This window comes from Rhinatrema bivittatum, chromosome 1, assembly GCF_901001135.1.
Source record: "Rhinatrema bivittatum chromosome 1, aRhiBiv1.1, whole genome shotgun sequence".
In the NCBI taxonomy this organism is placed as follows: domain Eukaryota; kingdom Metazoa; phylum Chordata; class Amphibia; order Gymnophiona; family Rhinatrematidae; genus Rhinatrema; species Rhinatrema bivittatum.
In genome coordinates, this window is record NC_042615.1 from 300,004,061 (window position 1) to 300,028,814 (window position 24,754).

The 24,754-nt window shown below is 42.4% G+C and overlaps 1 protein-coding gene across 4 annotated transcripts in view; it reads left to right on the forward strand.

The window, feature by feature from the left end:
- Positions 1 to 24,754, forward strand: part of TBCK (TBC1 domain containing kinase) — a 479,395-nt gene that overhangs the window by 398,617 nt on the left and 56,024 nt on the right. For 3 of the 4 annotated variants that reach the window (XM_029596823.1, XM_029596818.1, XM_029596840.1), the window contains one exon: positions 8,745 to 8,901. The exons of the other annotated variant lie outside the window; for it this stretch is intronic. In XM_029596823.1, the coding sequence (XP_029452683.1) occupies positions 8,745 to 8,901 (157 nt within the window). The remainder of the gene's footprint in view (positions 1 to 8,744; positions 8,902 to 24,754) is intronic. 4 annotated transcript variants of the gene reach the window in all.

Consider the following 24,754-nt stretch of genomic DNA (forward strand, 5'->3'; position numbering starts at 1 on the left):
AGACCTCTCATAAGAGTTTTTCTGATGGTCATTTGTTTGCCCAGCAGGATCAGTGAGCTGTAGGCTGTGTCTTTATTTCCCCCTTCCAGCAGTTTTTTTTTTCCAGATAAGGTGGTGCTCAGGACAGCCATTCAATCCATTACAAAAGCCGATTCATTTTTATAATCTGTTATCAGGAACTAGTTCATTCATCTCTGACCAAATCAGGTTAGAGTTAGAAAGGGACACTCTCTCATCTCTCAGGTAAAGAATTGTTTAAACTTCTAGATGCATAGAAATCTCCCAGTTTCAAAATTCAGAAGAGTTTTGTTCTCTGTTGCTCATAGTTTTAGGGCCCCACTGTTATCCTGGTAAAGGTGTGTGGCCTTATAGAAAGGTTTTGGATACAAAGGAGGAGAGGAATGCATCATATCTGCTACAGCGCACCCTTGTGAAGCTGCTGCCATGGGCTCAGGTGCTCTAGTGGTCTGTGAGGATCTTGAATTCACTTTTGGGAAGGAAGGAGCTTTTCTATTTAGTTCCTGTTAATTTGTAAAAAGTAAGGCCCTGAACCTTAGAAGAAGTAAGGGTTGTGTTGTTTTTTTTTAATCTTAAACTCATAACCAATGGGTAATGGATTTTGCTCCTAAGGGATTTTATAATATCTTTTTAGTTGGAGTAAGAGAAGTGCTGTTTGTTTAGCAGTGATTCCTCTAGACCGCCGCTCAACCAGCAAGTGAAGGAGAAGTGAATACCCAACCCGTCCCAAATTCTGTGAGGAAGGAGAAGCCGAGTCACCCACCAGGTGCTTGTCGTCAGCTACTTGTGGTACTAAAGGAAAGGGGAGAATACCAGGATGAGCTGTGGATCCCAGATATTTTTAGTGGTGTCTTAAAGGGAAAGGGATACTGATAGCTGAGGTTGCTCAAGGAAGCTTCATATTCTGCTCAAGGATAAGGAAGGTACCGTAAAGGATGGACCAGAGGTCACAGTTTAACCTAGACAGAGTCACATATTTACAGATTTCAATACCTGGATGTATATGCTCAGAGATACTGGTAGAAAGTGCCATTTTTCCTGTCCGAACAATTTCCTCCAGAATGTTATGTTGGAACACTAGCGCTGTGTCTGGTGCCATCATTGGCGTTTATTAAGGGGCGGCTAACTGATGCCTAGGGCCAAGGAGGTGAATTGCTCACCCTGTGTCCCCCACCTCAAGGGAAGAACCTACACCAGGGAAGAGAGATGAAAGATGACATGGGACCATAGATTTAGCCCCAATATTTAGAGAGTGCCCTGTGTCTTATTGAGGAGGTCCCTAGCGCAGGGAGGGCTGCAAACTGTTTGGGTTTTCAGGATAACCCTAATGAATCATGAAATAGATTTGTATACAGCTGAGGCAGAATGCATACAAATCTCTCTCATGCATATTCCTTGGAGATATCCTGAAAACCTGACTGATTTGCGGCCCTTGAGGACTGGAATTGCCCGTCCCTGCTGTAGCACAGTAGCTACCTACAAGATGTCATATCTGTCTTTACAACTTCCATCTCGAGCTGGGTAAATTACTGTATCTTTGAAGACTACAAAGCAGGCAATTTTCAGATGCCTGACTAAATGAAAGCTCACCCTACTGAGTTTATGGCTACCTCTTGGGCACAGAGAATAGAGGCGCCACTGATAAATATCTGCATGACAGCTCCCTGGAAAACAGTACATATCTTTGCTACATATAATTGTATTGATACCTGGTATCTACCAATGTGACTTTGGGATGCAGGGTTCTCCAGGCTATAATCAACCATCCCTAGATGGAGACTACTGTGGTAGGCTCCATCTGGTCCAATCTGGGCTGAGAAACAGCAGAACAGAGGGTTACTCATCTGATTAGTCCATTTTTTTCAGTCTCACACCAACCCATCCTGTATCCTTGATCACAGTGTGTGGCTAGTACATTTTGAGTATGTAATTGATTCTAAAAAACTACTGTACAAGTCTACTTGGACTGGCACGGAAGAGACAATGACAGGAGGAGCCAAAAAGTGCTTCTGAAATGCTAGCCTCACCCAGCAGGTGGCACTGTACTCATGTGGTCCAGTCAGGTGTGAGGCTGACAAAAAGTTAGCAGGGAAGTAGGTCTATTTTACAGTACTGTACAAAGGAAGTTGATCATATGTACCATCTGGTATTGTTATCTATAGAAACTTCCCATGGGTACTAAATAGTTTAAACTGTTGAAATATATGCCATTATTGATTTGGCTGTTATTGTCCAATTATTTGGACAAACCAGCATTACAGCCTGTTGAGCTTTCGTCAAAGTAGAGGGAGGTAGAAGAATTAGAATAAAACCACTCCAACTTTTTTTTAATTTTAATAATTTTAATTCCTTTGCTAAAGCTCTTCTCTACCAGTCATTGTGATGAGAGTCAGATAAGTTGAAAGGGCAGTTTTCTTCTGCATTGTGCAAGTAAGGAAAAACATATAACATGACAATTAATGATAATCAACTCCACTTGAAATTTAATTTTCAAGTAAGCACCTTAGATATGGAAAAGACAAGAAATGTTTGGTCTACCGCAAGTTTTAATCCTTAAGTGTCGGACCATTTCAGGTTCACCAAGGAAAGAAAATAGTAGCATAACAGATGACAGAAAAAGACCAGTTAAGTCTGTCCAGCCTGCCCACCCATTGCATGAAATACTACACCTAAAAGCAGCTAAATTGGCACGCCTTTAATGGTAGCGCAGGTTTTACGTTTGTGAATAGTAACACCATGTTTTACTTACCACGAAGTAAAAAGACTGTAACAAGGGTTTCAGCTTTGATGTACTGTTACTGCTCACAAGTTTCAGGTTTCTGCACCTTAATAAAAGCTTGTATGTATTACTATTCATCTCATGGGAATTCGGTTTAGATGTGGTAGAGATGTGGCTGGTTTGCAGCATCTGTGAACCACAGCTGCTAACTCTTGGCCCTTGATGACAGATGTAGCTAAAATTATAAAGGTTTCACTTCAGTTTCCAAAGATGTGTTTGTTGTGTCATTTCAAACACCTTGCCAGAAGAAGTAGTTCCAAAACCAGGAACTATTCAGATGTACTCTGAATGTAAATATCACTGCTTTTGGTAGTCTTACACAAACAGCTGAGTGTTTTCATGGTACTTCAAATGGCCACACCTATCCCAATATGTGTGCTAGCATGTGCTGAAGTGCTGGCAATAGAATCGGTGCATTCTGTAGATGGTTGTAAAATATAGCATTTTCATCTGTCCAGTGGGGACAGGCCAAATGCAAAGTGACTCAAACAGTGCTGGTACCTAAAAGAACCACCCAGAAAACTGATATATGGACCCAGACTTATGAAGGGCTTTCTTCATCCTGTGCATCTTAGACAAACAAGCGTCCCGCCTCCCAACAGCGATGTACCAAACCCCTCCTTTCGAAAGATAAGGTGGCAAGTGTACACCACATCTTTTCTCTAAAACCCTTGAGAGGAAAGATGCCTTTTCAATTTGGAAACAGTTTGGCAGATCATTTGCCAGAAAACATATGCAGTGTCAGGCCAATACAGTAAAACCCGAGGGAGAGCCGGCGCTCCGAGGCGAGCGCCCGCTCTCCCGACACGCGCACAGGGCACTCTCCTGTGCACGCGATTTAGTATGCAAATGAGGGCCCAGGGTAAAAAGAGGCGCTAGGGACACTAGCGCGTCCCTAATGCCTCATTTTTCACAGGAGCAGCAGCTGTCAGCAGGTTTGACAGCCGACGCTCAATTTTGCCGGCATCGGTTCTCAAACCCACTGACAGCCACGGATTCGGAAAACGGAAGCCAGCATAATTGAGCGTCCGTCTTGTGGGCTGTGGGCCGATTTTAAATTTTTTTTTGGGGGGGGGCCTCCAACTTAATATCGCTGATATTAAGTCGAAGGGTGTACAGAAAAGCAGTTTTTTCTGCTTTTCTGTACACTTCCCCAGCGCCGGCAGAAATTAACGCCAGCCTTTGGGCAGGGGTTAATTTTTGAAAGTAAAATGTGTGGCTTGGCTGCACATTTTGCTTTCTGGATCGCACGGGAATAGCTAATAGGGCCATCAACATGCATTTGCATGTTGCGGGTGCTATTAGCTTCGGGGGGGGGGGGGGGGTTGGACGCGCATTTTCGATGCGCTATTACCCCTTACTGGAAGGACTTTCTAATTAAAATGAACAAGAGCACAACCAGCACCTGTTTAAATTACCCTTAGCTAACAAACAGGCTGATACAGTACAGTGCGCTCTGTTAGCCCGAGTTTGGATGCGCGTTTTCGACGTGCTATTACCCCTTACTGGAGCGCACTGTACTGTATAGGCCTGTTTGTTAGCTGAGGGTAATTTAAACAGGTGCTGGTTGTGCTCTTGTTCATTTTAATTAGAAAGTCCCTCCTCTTCCTGACTATTGAGTTGGGGGATGAGTCTTCTTTTGGGTGTAATTTTCATGCTTGAAGAGTAAACTTACTTGGCAGAAGAACAATTTCCTAGCCCGTGGCACGTTGGTCAGTTTCCCAGAATATCCACCTGGGAACAATGGAGGTGCAAATAAACCTACAAAGGTTAACTGTTTTCTCCCAGATTCAATTTCTCTGTACAGTTTTCACCCAGTGTTGCACACTTCTTCAGCACCTGTACCACCAAAACTTCACAGTAACATATATCCTAGTCTTTACCCCTTTAAAAAAAAAAATCCCTTTTGTGAATCAGTTATTCAGCTCTTTGGGGCCGATGTAATAAGGTGCGCTGAAGCTGCCGCGGGATTGTGCGTGCATTTTCCTGCGCAAAGACCTATACGGGTATGTAATAAGGGTTTTGTGTAAGAGGGGGAAAAAAGCACATACAAACACGCCAACAGACCTGCATTTTTTCTGCATGCTAATGGCATGCAAAGGAGGCAAATATCTAATCATGGGCAATGCAGGAAGCCACAGTAGCAGGGAGATCGGGTTAGTGCGGGTTTTTTTAATGTGAGTTTTAGCGCTTAGGGCAGGAGTTAACTGAAAGCGCCAGTGTGGAGACCGGTTTTTTGATACTTTTGTGGGTCAGCCAAGCGGTGGACAGAGCTGGTAGAGAGAAGGCAGCTTCTCAATGAAGCAGAATCGCTGATCTGCATTTCACGCTCTCGCTTGGAGTCTGATCTTGAAGGGATTAGATATTGCTCTACCCACCTTCACATCAACTTCTGGACCTCAAATGTATTCATTTTTTTGGAAAAGAAAGGGTTTTGCCTCGAGAATCAATCGCAGGCAGTGCCAATGGGTGTCCGCACAGATTTCTGCACAAATGTTTGTGCATTTTACCACAAAGGGCCATTTAGCATGCATTACTGCGCTTATTATGTCGTTTGTGTTTGGTGTGTGTGGCTTTTATGTGTGTATATAATTAGCATATGCGACCCTTTATTACATCCCATGCTTCTGTTGGTTTTTGCCATGTGTGCCGAAAAAATCCGTGCAGAAAAATGTGCTGTTAATATTCCTGTTTAAAATCCTGATAACCCCTATAGATACAAATAACTTGTTGAAAAGAAAAATTAATTTTATATGGGATTGAGGAGCTAAAACGAAATGCTTATTGTATAGAACGTTGCTAGAGCAAGGAGCCAAAACACATTACAGCAACACTGCGCTGTGGGTTTGCAGAAAGCCTCGTAATGGAGAGCCTTGTTATTAAAGTAACCATACTTGGCTAGTTTGTGGTACAAAGACAGCGGTTCTCTGGTTAAGCCTCCTTTCATTAAACATGTTGGCAGAAGCTCCCACAGATTTACATTTTTTTAATGAAGTTTCCCACAAACAAATTTATCGTTTGTAATCTGTTGTAGCAAAAAAAAAATACTAATGCATGCATACAATATATACATACATATCCCCCATCTTTGTAAATATCTTAACGTTAAAATTTTTGAAGTGGTCATCAACAGGAAATGAAAAAATAAAACTCATAGACTGTTGCATTTACCCTAAATGAAAGTAAAAGACTTCAATCTGCTGCAGGATTAAGTTAATCACATTGAGCAGTTTGGCGTGCCTTTGAACATTTGTCAAAGATTACTATCCTTTTTAAGAGGCTGTAGGCCTCATTTAAAAAGTTTTTTTTGTTGGGGGTTTTTTTTTGCTATGGGAACAAGTGGGAGAAAGCTGATGGCAAATCAGACCTCTTGATACTTTCATCTGTTTTCCCCCTAGAAAACCATCGCTTTGCTCCACAGATAACATATGCAATGTTTTTTCTTTTCTTTTTTTTTTCTTTTTTTTTTATAGTAGAGTAGGAGGAGATTTTCTTTGACTCGTTTAACCTACTTCTTTGCTGAATGCCTCTTTATTATACATTTGTGCCAAGACCAGGTTTATACAGATTGCTGAGATTATTTGACTTTTAAATCATGTTTTTCACTGAAATAATATCAATCTCTCATGCAGTGTACACAAAGCCAAGCACTCTTTCATTACTTTGTTGAACTAGGTCGATATAGAGCATCTTAGGCACAGGTTAGTACACTTGTTATTGTGTACCATGCTGTAACCCTGCTGAAAAATCCCTTTGGAATTGAGACGTTGGTCTAGTATGCGTCCTTAAATGCACTTAATATTATTTTTCCCTCTTGGAGTTCTTTGCTTTCTTAATGTTGTGACCTGTGGTCAGCTGCTCCCAGTTTAGTAGTGGTGACATACTTATATTTTCCTTCTTTGGACAATCTTTAAGTCTGTCATTTCTTTTTTAAAAGCTCTGCTGCAGTCTCAAAATTGGGTTTGAGGGGTTGGAAATACCCCAGAAATTAAGCAAGAAAGGAATTGCACTGTCGAAGTGAGGAGGAACCTCAAAGCAAAGTGAACATTAAAACCAATTTGATAATAACCTGATGCTGTCACACTATGCCATATGTTTGAAGTAATACAAGTGGCTGTATTGATCCTGAAGAAAACTGGACATTTTGCAGGTTGGGATATTTTTATAGCACCAGCCTTATGAATAATATAAAAATGCTGTTGTTTGAACTTTCTAAACAACCTAGGTCCCTGTCACCTGAAGAAGGGACTTGTGTGGTCTCAGCATCTTTGGATAGTTCTCATATTGGTACAATAAAAGGTTGTGTTGGGCTTTTTCTTTCTTTTTGAAAGAGGTTATACCCTCCTGCTTTGTTACAACATTGTGTCCACAGTGAGAGTGGATGGCAAGGCGGTAACACCCCCCCCCCCCCCCCACACACACACACACACACACACACCCACCCACCCCTTATTCATCAGCATTCAGGATCTGCCAAAAGGCCAAGAAGAGACTATCCTCAGCCTATTGCTCAAAGCCTGTGTTTCATTCGATATTTGGGCTTTTCCTAAAGGCTGAGATTGATGGCACTATAAAAAGGTACAATCTGCAAAGAACCCCTGTCTTGGAAGTAAAGATTTTTGTCAGGCTTTCATAAATTAAGTGTTTCTGATAGTATTTTTCCCTTGTGCTACTAATCACTGTCAAACTGACATGTTTCAGCTAAATCATATTGACAGTGTGTGTGGTAGTATTAATCTTGGCTGATTAACTCCCAGCCCTTAGTAAGGCAAGGCGCTGTAATTTAATTAAGGGATTTGCCGTCCTTCTCCAGGCGGTACCATGAAGAGTGACTAATTTGAGTACTTGGCGTTGTAGGGGTGGTCTTGAAGCTACTTTCCCAGCAATGGGCTCTTTTTTTAATACAAGGAAAAAAACACACAAGATTCAGTCATGCTTTTAGAACTGTCATGCTTTTTTTCTCTCTCTATCTAAAGCTATTTCTACCTATCTCTTTCCTTTGCCTTTGCACTTTTACCGTAAACATGATTATGAAAATAATAAAAAAAAACACACAGCAGCCACCAGCAGATATATATTATCCAATATTTAGCGACAATAGAAATTTCGGAGGTTTAAAGCTGGCATAGTAAATGCTAAAAAAATGTGCTTTAATGAAAAGACAGGCATCTTGGCAGACAGGCATTAGAATTCTCTTTTAATAGGGGCTGCTTGCGAAAAAGAAAAGGCTGTCACAAAGAGACCACAAATGCTGTACTGTCAGTCCAAGTGTATTCAGCATGTTGCTTTTATTTCATGAGCTCATTACCTAATTTTTACATATAACACGCTTCATTTTAAGCAAAGAGATTTCAAGCTGGCCAAATGGCATGGTGACAACGTTCTTAAGAATTCTGTCATCTATCACTACAGCCATCATTTCTATTCAACTCTCAGGCTCCAGATTGTCCCCAGCCCAAATGAATAAGTCCACAAATTCTAAAGCTGATATTCAAGCTCAGTGTCAGCAAACCGTCCGGCCTGAAAATTCTTTTTGTTAAGATGAGGCATAAGATATATGAAAACTAGGTGATATTTATATGGGGCTGTTATTAAAGGAAAGTACAGGTTCCCAAGGAGGATTTCACTGGCACCAAAAGATTCCCTCCTGTAATCTGTATATCTTATTCCTGTGACAATGGCACTTTGATTACAGTTATTCCTAATCTCCACACTGTAGCATTTGAAGTATTTCAGAAGCCTGTCATCATAAACAGATTTGTTATACCTATACTGTCCTTTTTGCCAAAACTTTGGTTTCAGTAGCCTAAAGTTGATCCTTGACATTCTGATTTACATTTAACAGGCTACCTGGAAACAGCATGTACATATGTGTGTGTGCGTGTAAGAGCAGTAACATACTAGCATCGTCTGCTCAATTGATATCTCCTTGACTGCTCATTCTCAGCTTTAATCGGGGACACATTCCAGGGAGTATCAATATTCCCTTCGGATCTGCATTCACCCTTGAAGGCGATTTAGTCCAGGGCACCTCCAGTGCAACACTCCAGAGCTTCAAAGGGAGAGTTATTGTGATAGTGGGACACGTGCACCATCTGTCAGAGGTATGGTATTCCAAACCAAATCTAGGATTGGTGTCAAATTTTATTTCTCCGAGGACAAGCAGGATGGCAATCCTTGCATATGGGTGACATCATCAGAAGGAGCAGGCATGGAGTTTTGAAATAAAAGATTCTAGAAGGTTTTAGCATGTTCTATTCAGCATGTGCAGCTGCAGTCACTTCCCTGCCTCCCAGGCAGGGCCCCTCAGTCTCTTGTCTTCCACAGAATCTGTAAGATACGGTTCTTTGCTCTCTCTCTCATTGCTACTATAGTGAAAGTTTCTGGAGCTACAGAAGCTGTTCTTTTTTAGCAGAGCCCTGCAGAGTTTTTGTTTTCTATCTCTCTTTGGTAATTTTCTTTATTTTAGTCTGTTCTTGGGTTGTTTTCTTTTGTTTGTTACTTTCTTCAGCGCAGTCTGGTCAGAGTTGTTCTAGTTTTAATATTTTCATTAAAAAAGTTATGAATTCATTCTTTTACCTCTGTCTTTTGCCTTATGGGACTAGCACTTCACAAGTTCCCTGTGTGATCGAAATAGGCCTCTAGTGTTTGTATTTATCAGATATTTATTGACCACCAATACTGAAGCCCAAACATACATACATACATAATTAAAATACAATGCAGTGACATAAAAATTTGACATAAATGAACCATTCTAACCTAAATCACATCTTAATCAGCATTAACCTGGTTCTCTTAGTTGAAAGCCATCCTAAACCAATGCACTTTAAGAAAATCTTCAAAGGTCTTGGAGCTATTCAGCATCCATAGCTCATAAGGTAATGAGTTCCAAAGACCCGGAGCTACCACCGAGAATGCCCACTCCTTTGTTTCCATAAAGCGTGCTTGTCACACGGAGGGATATCTAATAATCCTCTCTGAAAGGACCATAGGACCCAAGCTGAATCTATCAAAAGCAGCTTATGGCCCAACATAAGTACTTTATAAGTCACTCGTGACTGGACTGGTAGTCATCAGTGAAAGTCTTTCAGCACTGGAGAAATATGCTCCCACATAGACTGCCAAAAAATAAGTCTTTCTACAGCATCTATAATGCCTTTAGAGCTACATCTGGAAGACCAGTGTAAAGCATTAACTGAGTTTCTCATCAAGGCAGGAGCTCTATGCAATTCGGTCCAACGTTGTGCATCAACTTAGTCCAGACAGTGAAGGATACAAGATGAAGGAGCATTCCTGTGGTGGGGAGAGATCATCCTCCCCACATTTTTGGGAACTGCATTAGTTTCCATGAGCCAAAATTTATTATCACCTGTGGTGCCCTGTATGATACAGCCTCCCTTCCTGCCCTGCCAGCATGTCCAAAGATGAGTGGAAAAACCTAAGCACGGGCAATTAGCACTGCTGATGCACTATTAGTGCCAGTATCCGTTGTCGGATGCCGTACACATCTACATGCCAGAGCACCAATGAGATTCATCACTGGGCCATGCTATTGAGTGACACGAAGTCCAGGGGCACTGGATACAGTTAGGTATGGGTGCCATGCACCATCCACCATGAGTACCATCAGCGCCATCCAGGGCTGGCAGCATTTAGCACTGTTGCACTGTGGACTCTGTCAAGTTTATGAATGCCAGGGACATCATAGAGTTTCATTGACACACTATTGGTGGTATTAGAAATCATGCTCTGCTGTTGTCACCACTATAAACCACCATTTATTTATTTATTTATTTAAATTTCTTATATACCGGCATTCGCGATGGGAGTCGCATCATGCCGGTTTACAAATAACAAGGTGTGACAACAGAATAAATACTTAATAACTTAAAAACATTAACATGTGATAGAAGAATAAGGTAGCAGTTACAATAAAACAGGGATAAAATGCAACTTGGAATGAAGAGAAGGCAAAAGAGAGATTAACACTGAGATAACAAAAGAATGACCAAGGTAAATAAAACCAAGGTAAATAAGTGGCAATAGAACCATGGGTTCTATTGCCACTTCTGCTGAGTACCACAGGTGTTGTCCGCACCATAGAGTGCCATGGGCTCCATCAGTGCTGTTGAACACCATGAGCATTGTTGAATGCCATTGGGTGCCGTGTGCACCTTTGGTACATGCCACTGACACTGTTGAGTGCTGAGAGTGCCATCAGTGCCTTTGAGTACCATGATGCCACCATCTTTGCTGTAAGGCCTGTCAATGCTGTTGAGTGTGCCATTACTGCTGGTGAGTGCAATGAGCACCTTGGGTGCCATTAATGCCAGTGAACACCAGGTGCATCATCTACACTATAGATGCTATTGAGCATCGTTGACGCCATCGAGTGCCTTGGGTGCTGGCCATGCCATTGTGCACTATTAGTGTGGCATGAGTGCCTCGGGTGCCGTCGAATGCCATCAGTGGGGCACTGTACAGTGCCATTGAGCACCATGTGTTGCTGGCCAAGTGCCGCTAATGCTGGGTGACATAGAGAAGGTGTCAGAAGTCACTGACCCTATTGACTGTGGGCACTACCGTGCACCATCTGGAAGCTTCAGGCATTGGGTACCGAAGGGCACCAGTGCTGATGGACTTGGTGCTGTTAAAGTGCACCTGGCTCCTGCCATGGCAGTGACAGTGGGCCATGCTGGCTGACACTGTGTCAGTGTAGGGCACTGCAGTGTCGGACACCCTGTGCCGATGACTGCAAGCATGTGTTCCACCCTGAAAAGCAGTACAGACACCATGTGGCTGTTAAGTGCTGCTGTGCCACTAACCATTCATATATCGTTTTCAGGTGCCGTATCCTGCTTAGTGTCAAGAATAGGGATGTGGCTGGGGTGGAGTGGGAGACCTCAGGAGAGCATCCTGCAAACACAAGTGAGTTTCCTGGTCCCTCCTGGTTGCATTAGCCAGTTGGGATGGGAACCAAGAGAGGGGAGACAGGGATTACTACCCTAATTTTCCACCCACAGGAGAAGGTAAAAGGCCTCCACAGGATCTCTCCTTTGGCAGCTTGTGACCTGAATCCCCTGTGCTGGGGAGCTTCCAGAGCTTGCACTATCGCAAGCCCTCTGTTCCCTTGCGGGGGCTATGCCTAGTCATGGCATGGCCTTTGATCAATCACAGGATCTGAACAACTCCTTATACTGTTAGAATCACCAAATGCTCGCTCTCTTGCACATAGTGAGGGAGCACCCCTTCCCCCCCCCCCCCCCATTTTTCCTTTTCTCTTTCTGTCAGCAGCTTTCCTCTCCCTTGTACAGGGAGTACAGGGCTCACTGAATCAGAGGATCCTTGCCCAGATTCCTATATCACTGACATGTTACAACCCCGGTATTCAGGGGTTATGCGAGTTTGTTCACTGAATTCAGCAGATTATCCTTATTCTATACTCTTTCCATTCGCTTGCTGAGAAATGATTTATAAGCGTCTTGGTGTCGCCTGCCATATCAGCCACACTTACCTCACAGGAAGAGGAATGTGGTCTGGTTGAAGTTCTATTGCTGACTCACATGGAGTTCTGCACTTGATCCTCTCCTAGAAGTAAGTGTGTTATTAAAGGCCTGCTAAGGGGAATCTTATTTTCTTCTCAGGAAAGCGGTACTGCGTCACTGTCACCATACGTTCCGTGCCTGATTGACAGATCCCATGACAGCATGGCTAATTCAGCCCTGCTATCGACAGAAAAAATTGCAAATCAAAAAGAAAAAGTAAACAAAAGTATATTTTGAGAACATATTGAGGGAATATAATATGATAAATTGACACTAGTGGGTTTTTGTTTGTGTATTCCATTTGTCACTGGTTACTCAGTTAGATTATTAGTAGATTGTATAGTACATAAGTTGTAATAACAGTCTGTTGTTTCTCTTCGGATACAGGTAATCTGCATCCTTTCATTGGGAGACTTACAGTTCCTCAAAGTCTACCCAGTTTTCTTCTTGTCATGAAGAAATTTGTTTTATCCATAGCCAAGAGATCTATTTTCTCTTGGTTAGTGAATTGTGCTTTTCTGTTACCTAGGCCAACCTGACGGGCCGATACAGTAAAAATCGCGGGAGAGCGCCTGCTCTCCTGTGCGCGCGATAGAGTAAATTAATTTATTTAAATTAGGGTTCGCGGCAAAAAGAGGCGCTAGGGACACTAGCACGTCCCTAGCGCCTCTTTTTGGACAGGAGCGGCAGCTGTCAGCGGGTTTGACAGCCGACGCTCAATTTCGCCGGCATCTGTTCTCGAGCCCGCTGACAGCCACGGGTTCAGAAACCAGACGCCAGCAAAATTGAGCGTCCGGTTTTCAAGCCGCGGGCCCATTTTCAATTTTTTTTTCAATTATTTTTTACTTATTTTAACTTTTGGGACCTCCGACTTAATATCGCCATGATATTAAGTCAGAGGGTGCACAGAAAAGCAGTTTTTACTGCTTTTCTGTGCACTTCCCCGGTGCCGGCAGAAATTAACGCCTACCTTTGGGTAGGCGCTAATTTCTGAAAGTAAAATGTGCGGCTTGGCTGCGCATTTTACTTACTGAATTGCACGGGAATGGGTGCGGGGGGGGGGTGTTGGACGCGCGTTTTCGACGCGCTATTACCCCTTACTGAATAAGGGGTAAAACTGGCACGTCGTAAACGCGCATCCAATCGCGGGTTAACAGTGCGCTCCACTGTGCTAGAACTCTGATTGCATCACTTTCAAACTCATGAAGAAGGATTTTCACCACACTTCCTTGGTGTACCCTTGCTTTCACAGTGGCTCCTGATGCAAACCTGAATTTTAAACATCCTGTCCTACAGAGAGACTTCAATGAGTGGAACCCAACTCCATTCCCTCCAATAATCTGTTACTGGTCAGGCTGCCTCAAAAAAGAAAAAAAAAGAAAAATACTGATTATATAAGGTTGGACTGTTGCCAATCACAATGGCAATGCCTTTGGCACTGTTTAGTTTTTTCCCTTTTTGTCTGAGGCAGCCTGTAGTTTGGTAATCGCCCATATGTGAGGTCTGCTATCCTGCTTGTCCTTGGAGAAAATAAGGTTACTTACTTGTAACAGGTGCTTTCCGATGAACAACAAGATGTCAGTCCTCACGACTCCCTCCTACCTCCCCTTGGAGTTGGTTTCTCCAAATCTTAATGTAATGTCGGCACAGGAGTAGATGCTGATGAGCACTTGCTGCTGAGGAGTGACAGGCATAGCCTTGTGGGCAAACCCATTAGGCCCATCCTGTCAGCTGGCAGACGCACCCTGTAGTGGGACAGGCTGGAGTTTCGCCTACACCAGCCATCTTCCCCCGCAGGTTGAGCCCTTGGGTTCTGGTGGCCAGCATGTCTTAGGTGGGTCCCTAGGACAGTGGCTTGAACAAGAGTCCAAAAGCCGGGCAGAGATAAGGGTAGGTAGCAGACAAGGAGAATCAGTAGACAAGGCCGGAGGTCAGGGCAGGCAGCAGACAAAGATGGTCCGAGTCCAGAGCCAAGGTCAGAATCTAGGAAGTCAAACCGAGAGATGGTGGGACAAGATGAGACAGAACAATACAAGACTGGAGAAAGGCACAGATGGGAACAGGACCAGGCAAGGTTAAGGACTCAGGAACAAGGAAAGAGACAGAGGCAGGACTGGAATGCAGGAATACGGAATGGACAGGAGCAATGCAACAATCACTGAGAAGAAAGGCACATTAGGAGACCTGTTGATGAGACGAGAAACAACTGCGGGGCCTGGGCTAAAGTAGTGCAGGGGGGTGACATCATCAGAAGGCACCGTTCAGGTTCTTCCCACCACTGCATGCATGTTAAGTGTGTGCAATCGTGAACGTCTGCAGAGAGGCCAGCGCTTTCCTGCCACATGAGAGCGGGTAAGTGCTGCGGATCTTAACACTTAGCTGTATCATAGACTAAAGGGGCGCTGCCTAGAAGACAGGGAGGTGACTGCAGCTGCACATGCTCAATAGAGCATGCTAAAAGCTTCTAGAGTCTTTGAAATCAGAGTTCCATGCCGGACATCTAATAATGTCACCCATTTGTGAGGACTGACATCCTGCTGTCCATTGTAGAACTCCTGTTACAGGTAAGTAACCTCATGTTATAAATATAGCTAGACATCCTGTAATTCCAAAATGTGTGTTTTCTTGCCTCTTGTTTACTGCAGTACTCTTAAAAACACCTCACACAGTAACAGCTGTAAGTGAACTTTTCTGACTGAATTCCTGGTTCTAAGACATATGCATATTATTATGACCACACCTTTACCTGTGTGCTCAGTTAATGATCAGCGGAACTTTCCTTCAGGCAAATTAAAACACTTGCATGTGCAGCTTAAACTGAGTTTCCAAAAAATGGACTTGCTTTTTATTTATTTATTTATTTATTTAGTAAATGGAACAAGGCTAGTGAGCACATATTTATGACCACACACCATGTTATTTGCATATTGTATTATCTGCAAATTGTTTGTTGACCCTTAATTCTACAAATCCAAGTGGACTAACATGGCAAGCACAATTCTTTGCTCATTACGTTAGGATGCAACTTGTAATTGACTCACTACAGTGCATTCATCTGTGTTAATGTGGCCTAACTGAAAATAATAAAATGAGCTGTGTAGAATACAAATATATGCTAAGCAGCTCATTAATTGTTCATACAAGTTATTACAAATTGCGGTAAGTAAGCAATGCAATTTCTACTAACCCACTAGGACCATTGGAAGATAACTGCAATTCCTAAATTGTAGTTAACATTTTGCTGATGCCTTGAAGAGACTAATACATCTGCCAGATTGGATATCTTACCCTCTAATCCCCTACATGTAAGGCCAATGTAAAGGGCTTCTGTGCCAGGGCATACTTCAGCCTAAGGCCAGCCACACCATTTTCTATTTGGTGCCAGCAGGAGGGAATAAAGTCTCCTGTGCTTCATTCATTATCCAAGCAACATAGGACAGGGTAAGCCTTGGGAGGAAGGGGTTATGAGTTCTCCAGGCGGGTGCCAAGTAATGCCAGGGGATGGGGGTTCTAATGGGGGAGCAATTGGGTGATGCTGCTGGGAAACTGGAAGTAAGATCAGGCTATTGGAAACTCCTTACATAAGAACATAAGACTTGCCATACTGCGGCAGACCAAGGGACCATAAAACCCAGTATCCTGTTTCCAACAGTGGTCAATCCAAGTCACATGTACCTGGCAAGTACCCAAACAGATAAATCACAAGCTAATTAATTACCATATTAGTAGTTTATGGATTTAACCTCTAGGAACTTATCCAAACCTTTTTTAAACCCAGAATACTAACTGTTGAAACCACATCCCCTGGCAGTGAATTCCAGAGTTTAACTCTGCACTGAGTGAAAAAAAATTTTCTTTGATTTCTTTTACATGAGCTATTTGCTAACTTCATGGAGTGCCCCCTGGTCCTTCTGTTATCTGAGAGTAAATAACCGATTTACAGTAACTTGTTAAAGTCCTTTCATGATTTTGTAGACTTCTATCACCTCCCCCTTCTCACTTCTCCAAACTGAACAGCCCTAACTTCTTTCGCCTTTCCTCACAGGGCAGCCACTCCATGCCCCATATCATTTTGGTCGCCCTTCTCTGCACTTTCTCCAGTGCAGCTATATCCTTTTTGAGATGCAGTGACCAGAACTGCACACAGTATTCAAGGTGCGGTCTCACCATGGAGCGATACAGATGCATTATGACATCCTCCGTTTTATTTTCCATTCCTTTACTAATAACTTGTCCAAACTGTTTTTAAATGCAGCTACACTAATAGCTTTCACTACATCCTCTGGCAAAGAACTCCAGAGCGTAATTATGCTTTGAGTAAAAGCATAGTTTCTCTTATTACTTTTAAATGTATTACCTAGTAACTTCATTGTGTGTACCAAGTCTTTTTACTTTTTGAAGGAGTAAACAAATGATTAACATTTACTCGTTCTATTCAAGTCATTATTTTATAAATCTCTATCATATCTCCCCTCAACCGTCTGTCCTCCTAGCTAAAGTGTCCTAACCTCTTTAGCCTTTCCTCATAGAGGAATTGTTCCATTCCCTTTATCGTTTTGGTCATTGTTCTTTTTCCTTTTCTACATCTATATCTTTTTAGAGATGTGGTGACCAGAATTACACACAGTACTCAAGATGAGGTAGCATCATGTAATGATACAGATGCATTATAATGTTTTCTGTTTTATTCTCCATTCCTTTCATAATAACCCCTAGCATTCTATTTGCTTTCTTGGCTGCTGCTGCATACTGAGCAGAACATTTTAACATATTATCAACGATGATGCCTAGATCCTTTTCCTGAATTTTGAATCCTATCGTGGAACCTTGCTTTGTGTAGCTATAGTTAGGGTTATTCTTCCCTAAGTGCATCACTTTGCACTTGTCCACATTAAATTTCATTTTCCATTTGCGTGCCCAGTCTCCCTGTTTTGCAAGGTCCTCTTGCAATTTCTCACAATCCTCTTGTGATTTAACAACTTTCAGTAATTTTGTGTCATCAGCAAATTTGATCATTTCACTTGTTCCCATCTCCAGGTCATTTATAAATATATTAAAAGCAGTGGTCCCAGAAAAGAACCCTGGAGCAGTCCACTATTCATCTTTCTCCATTGTGAAAATGTACCATTTAGCCCTACTCTCTGTTTCTAACTTTTAACCAGTTGGCAATCCATAATAGGTCACTGCCCTCATCCCATGACATTTTAATTTCTTAAGAAGACTCTCATAGGGGACTTCATCAAATGCTTTCTGGAAATCCAGATACACTATATCAACTGGCTCACCTTTATCCACATGTATGTTTATGCTCTCAAAAAAAGTAGCAAACTGGTGAGGCAAAATTTCCCTTGGTTAAATCCATGTTGGCTTTGTCCCATTAAACTATGCCTATCTATATATTCAGCAATTGTGTATTTTATGAAAGTTTCTACAATTTTGCCTGGCATGGAGATCAGATTTATCATATCATGGAGATATGATATGATGGAGATATGATTTGCTGAATCGCCCCTTGATCCAGTCTTCAGATACCATAGACAATGTTAGTTAGTTTGCAAATTTCCAATAGCAGGTGTGCAATTTCATTTCTCAGTTCTTTCAGCACTCTGGGATGTATTCATCTGGTCCAGGTGATTTGCTACTCTTTAGTTTGTCAATTTGCCCTAGTACATCTTTGAGGTTCACTGATATTTCCTTGGAATCATCACCTTTATTTATTTATTTATTTAAAAAGTTTTATATACCGCACAAATGGATATAATATATCCGTCTAGGCGGTTAACAATATTCAAGACACATGCATAATTTTAAAACAAATACAGACATTTATATACAACACATGAAAATTATGTAGGGTTCATTTATAGGTAAATTATAGAAATATTATTGTAACTGAAAAGCTTGAGTGAAGAGATGAGTTTTTAATAATTTTTTGAATTCTCTACGATTAGAGGTTAAATGGATACAGTCTGGTAAAGAGTTCCATAATATTGGACCAGCAACTGAAAATGATTTTTTGAATGGGTATCTCTCTTACAATGAATTCCAAAGCAAAGAATACATTTAATCTCTCTGTCATCCCTAAGTGCCCCTTTTACCCTTTGATTATCTAATGGTTCAGCTGACTCCCTTGCAGGCTTTTTACCTTGAATGTACCTGAAAATGTTTTTATTATGAGTTTTTGCTTCCATGGTAAACTTCTTTCCAAATTATCTCTCTTCCTTTCTTATCAATGCTTTGCATCTAACATGCCAATACTTTATACTGTATCCTGCTTTCTTCATTTGGATCTCTTTTCCATTTCTTGAAAGATGTTCTTTTAGCTATTATACCCTCTCTCACCTCACCTTCTAACCATGCCGGTAGTCATTTAGACTTCCTGCTACCTTTTCTAATGCGTGGAATACATCTGGTCTGAACTTCCAAGATGGCATTTTTAAACATTGTCCATGCCCGATATATACTTTTAACCTTTGCAGTTGCTCCTTTCAGTTTTTTCCTAACCATTTTCCTCATTTTTCATAGTCACCTTTTTGAAAGTTGATTGCTATTGTAGTAATTTTTTTAGTGCTCTCCCTTCAGTTAAGTCAAATTTGATCATGTTGTGATCACTATTGCCAAGTGGCTCCAACATTTACCTCTTGCACCAAATCCTGTGTTCCACTAAGGACTAGGTATAAAACAGTTTCTCCTCTTCTTGGTTCTTGTGCCAGTTGCTCCATGAATCAGTCATTTATTTCATCTAGGAACTTTACCTCTCTATCATGTCCTGATGTAACATTCACCCAGTCAATACTGGGGTAATTGAAATCAGCCATTATTACTGTGCTGCTGATTTTGTTAGCTTCCCTAATTTCTTTTAGCATTTCATTGTCTGTCTGTTCATTCTGGCCAGGTGGACAGTAATATATCCCACTGCTATTTTATTCCCCTGTTCACCTGGAATTTCTAGCCAAAAAGATTCAACATTGCATTTTGTTTCCTGCAGAATTTTTATCCTATTTGACTCATTACTCACTTTCACATTCTGCATAGTGCCATCCTATAATTTCGTACCCTTGTATCACAGTGTCCCATTGGTTATCCTCCTTCCACCAGGTCTCTGAGATGCCAATTACATCAACTGTACCTCTTCATGCAGTGTTGTATGCTCTAACTCTCCCATCTTATTTTTAGACTTCTAGCATTTGTATGCAGGCATTTCAAATTGCTTTTGATTTGTATTAGCAACCTGCTTATCAGTTGAGAAGGGTAATTCCAAATCTTTCTGCTCTTTACTTAAAGACACACTTTAGCATTTATTGCATCCTCTCTAATGGGGTGCCCTAATTTCCCTCTTCTCTTAGTATCCTTCAAAGATATATCATTCCGAACCATGAGCTTCTGAGCGACTGTTTGCTTTCCCCTATCATCTAGTTTAAAAGCTGCACTATCTCCTTTTTAAAGATTAGTGCCAGTAGCCTGGTTCCACTCTGGTTAAGGTGGAGCCCATCCTTTTGGAAACCCCCTTTCCCCAAAATAATGCCCAATTCCTAACAAACCTAAAACCCTCTTCCCTGCACCATTATTTCATCCACACATTGAGACTTGGACCTCTGCCTGCCTCTGGGGTCCTGCATGTGGAACAGGGAGCATTTCTGAGAATGGAGGTTCTATATTTCAACTTTCTACCTAAAATCCTAAATTTGTCTTCCAGAACCTCCCTCTTGCACTTTCCTGTGTCATTGTTACTCACATTTACCAAGACAGCTGGCTCCTCCACAGCACTATCTAGAAACCTATCCATGTGCTGTGTGAGGTCCACCACCATCACACCAGGCGGGCAAGTAATCAATCGATCCTCATGTCCACCAGCCATTTAGCCCTGTAACCTTCCTAATAATCGAATCACTGACTGTAATGGCCATTCTAACCCTTCCCTCCTGGGCACGTGCTCTTGGAGACCCGTGTGAGAGGATACTAGATCACTTGAGGGCAGACCCTAGCTACACGATTGCTTCTTGCCTCATCAAGGTGATGCTATCCTTCCAAGTGATATTTCTCCTCCAAGACAGCACTGGGGCTGCCAGATTGGAGGTGGGACTTCTCTACTATGACCTTGAATATCTCATCTATATAGCTCTATGTCTCCCTTAGCTCCTCCAGGTCTGCCACTCGTTCTCTGAGGGCTAGGAGCTTTTGCACCTAGTACTCACATACAACTTCTTGCCACCTGGGAGATAATCATACATGTGGCACTCAGTGTAAAAGACTGGAAAGCCTCCCTCTTGCTGCTGAACTACTTTCTGCATCTCTAAGGCAATAGGGATGTTAAGCTAATCTATAGTACTTTGTCTATTTATTTATTTAATATTTGTGTGACAGTGACCCTCAAAACACTACAATTAATCAAGACAATTATCCACCGTATTAACTCTCGTTTGAATTACATTCCTTCTGTGTAAAATCTATAGTAAATTTATAGTAAAGAATCTAAAGATAGGCGCCTTGCAGCAGAAGAGGACCGAAAGGCTCATTTGCATATCCAAGCAGCCCTCGGGAGCGAGGACTCCATAGGTCATCACAAGTGAATCCAGGCTTCAGGCTCCACAAACCCAGTTCCCAGAGGCCCTGTACCCCTTGCAGCAGAAGAGGTCTGGAAGTGCACACCTAATGGCACGCGCTCCTTAAGTTTCCTTACTATAAATGTACTACAGATATCATACAGAAGGAATTTAGTTCAATAGAATTGGGTATGGCACACTGGGGGCCCATTGCAAGTTGTCTTTGGAACAGGCTTGCAGTAGATACTATAACTCACAATAGCTATCCTCAAAATTTCTTTTGACACCTATTCTACAAAATGCTTTATGCCCTTTAGTACATCAGGTATGTCAAAATAGGCATGTTAATATCAGCATGTTAGCAGCTGATTTTAAAACATCTTAGATCATAGACCCTTTAGTGTCTGTAGTCTGACTTGCAGTAAGTGATGTTAAGAGGTGTTTTTATTACATTCAAAGCCATGTCTACTGCATTTTAGCAAGGACTGACAATGGCACAAGCTCTCAGATACATTCAGTGTAGCCAGCGGTGGACTCACGATGTCGAACCAGCCTGGGTATTTGCCGCCCAGGCCGGCCCAGGACACGTCACGTGGTCTGCTGAGCGCAGCTCTGTCACGGCCGCGCAAGGCAAATCACGTGACTGGAGCGATCGGCCCACCGGGGGATGCCCGATCCCCCGATAGGCCAATCCGCCCCTGAGTGTAGCTGACAACCATAGATACCATATTTTCTCGGTCCACTATCTCGGACATTCATTTCCCATGTCCCTTTTGCCCACTGTGTTTCTGACAGCTATGTACTGTGCTGCAACACTGACACAAGACGGAACAGAGCTGAACTGAACTGACTCCCTTAATTAAAGTGGGAGCACTGCAACATTACAAAACTGAATTAGAGCAATAGACAAGCATTGAATCCATTATTTACTAAAGCAATAATTTACTTTTTTCTTCCTATCTCTCTCGCCCTCCCTCCCTGAAAAAAAAAGAAAAATGAATGTTTCCAAGGTCAGCAGCACTGGGAGAGGTCAGGAAGGAAAGATAGTTAGAACCTTTAAAGGTCAATGCTGTTTTTCTTAAGTTGTTGATTGTTAGGTAGAAGTAACTCAAAGTTGTTAATGTATGCATGGGTACGGTGAGAGACCCTATAATGTCTGTAACAGTGATTTTACTTTGCCCTTCTCAGATTGAAAGAACATGAAAGAGTGATTTCAGCCAGTCTGTCTTGTAGGGCCATCACTATGCTACACATGCCAGGCTTTTCCTTTCTGTCTGCCTTGTATCATCCAAGCAGGCGTGCCTTGCTTGTAGAAGGCATGTGTCTCAATGAGTTTTATGGTAGCCTTGCTCTGCATAATTTAATTATATCTCTACTTTCACTAAAACTTCAGCTATGTAATATGCAAGTAGACCTTTGGTGTTGACAGCTCTGTTGTTTATCTCTGCCTGTTCCCAACAGGGAAGTATAATCATGAGATTATAAGTACATTAAGAATGCAAAATGCCATATATATATATATACAGTGGGAACCGCTTGTAATGAACTGTTTTTCACAGAAGCAATTAACATTATGAGAAGAGCGTAATTGGTGTCAGAATCTTGAGAGGAGTTTAACAGATTAGCACCGAATGAAACAAAAAGCATGCACTTGCATTTGTATCACCTCAGACTATGGTGGCATTGTGAATTATGCTAGCTTCTGCATTTACAGAGCAATTATACCGTGAAACTGCTGGAAAGATGGTAAAAGTACGGCATCTATTAAAATAATCTGTGCCACCTCCTGGAGTAGTTTTCACTACCGCAGGATTTTCTTTCTTTCAAAAGACTAAAACAGCAGTTTTAGCCCTTTGAAAGGATGCGTTCGCTTTATCGGGGAATTTACTGCAAGAACCTTCTCTTTAACAGAGCTGCGCTGTACTAGGTACTGAACAAATGTCAGGTAACCCTGGATCAGACTTCATTCCCAGCATGCTAATTACCAATTCAAATGTTGTAAGCCTCTGAAGGCTTTTTATTTTTTATTGAACAGAAGTGTTCCAATATGCAAGGTGATCAAAACGTCTCTGTGCACCTAGAGTTAGATCCATGATGTTACTATTAACTGACTCACTTCCAAACAAGCACTGGCAAATTTAAAACAGTAGGAAGAGAGGGGATAAACTCTGACAGTCACTGTGGATGTCAAAGGTCAAGCAAGACATTTCCACCAAGAATGGCGCTGCATCACCTGCAACAAAACATTGGTCAGTCATGCTTTTGCAGTGAGTAACTATTTTTTTATAGGCACTTTCCTTGCTTACAGTCTACAGAAGCTCAAACACTGGGGGAGGAAACACAAAGGGGCTACTTGGCATCAAGTTATCCAAATAGAAAAATAAACAGTGTAGAATATTATACTTGCTTAGGCACAGAAACAAGTCAATTTTTCAGTATAGCAATCAGTCAAGGAATCATAAGATATGAATATTTTTTATCATCTCCCTAGCCTAGAATAGCCTTCCAGCAGAGGTAATAGTAAGCAAAAGTACAGTATGACAGAATTTAAGCACACTTGAGATAGATACAGAGGGCTGTATACAGGGGTGGCTCAAGGCAATCTGCTGCCTGAGGCGAAGGGTGAGATGGCTCCCCACCTCTGCCCCCCCCCAAAGGCTCCCTCTCTCTGGCAGCCAAACTAAAGCACCCTCACACATGCTCTCCCCCCCCCCAAGCACTCTCATACATGCTCTCCCCCCCCCCCAGCACTCTCACACATGCTCTCCCCCCCAAGCACTCTCACACATGTTCTCTCACACACCCCTAATCACCCTCACACATGCGCTCTCGCACCCCCCACCAGGCTCGCAGTCTCTTACACACACACAAGCTGCCACATAAGCAAGTTGCCTCGCACACCCACACATACAACAAGCTGCCTCTCAAACTCACACACACATACACAAGCTGCCTCTCAAACTCACACACACACAAGCTGCCTCTCACAAGTGCACACACACACACAAGCAAGCTGCCTCTCTCTCACGTGGGGCCTCTCTCTGTACTTCAGCTGCTGCTGGCCTGAGATCCAGCAGCGGCCCCAGGCTCTCTCTGTTCTTCAGCCACCACCACCAGCCTGAGCTCCAGCGGCAGCCCCAGCCTCTCTCCGTTCTTCTTCAGCCTGCCCTTGGCCTGAGCTTCGGCAGCGGGCCTAGCTTCTCTCCATTCTTTAGCCGCTGCCAGCCTGAGCTGAAGAAGCCGCGGCAGGGGTAGGCAGGTGAGGCAGATGCAACAGTGACGTTCTGAGAGGGGCTTTTTTTGCAGACTCAAAATTCTGCCACCTGATGCGGCCGCCTCACCTTGCCTCATTATAGAACTGCCCCTGGCTGTATAAGAATAGGGGTGGGGGAGCAATAAGAGAAAAGAAATAGGGAGCCTTGGTGTTGTACTTTGTATGGAAATGTATAGACCTATTATCTACCCAGAATAATAGAGGGCTTAAAAGAGCAGAATGAGAAAGTTTACTTGCACAGAATGGTGATAATACTGTATCAAGCTCCCAAGAAGATGAATCAAGATCAACCAACATGAAACTACAGCAAGGCTTTGATACATTCTTAGATATAATGGATGAAGAGGTAACAAGTTCCTAGCATGCTACGAGCTGATCTCCCAGGTAGAGATAAGGAGCAATATACTACAGGTCATCAAACTTGTACAGCTGCTCAGGTAGAGTAGTGTAGATAAGGGCAACCAAATAGACTAAATGGGCCAAATGATCCTTATTTTCTAGCATTTACTAAGTAATAGTTGTTCAAAAATCTGAATGCTAAATTCATCCTTGAGAACAGTAAGTTACTGTTCCTTTGTTATACAATCAAAGT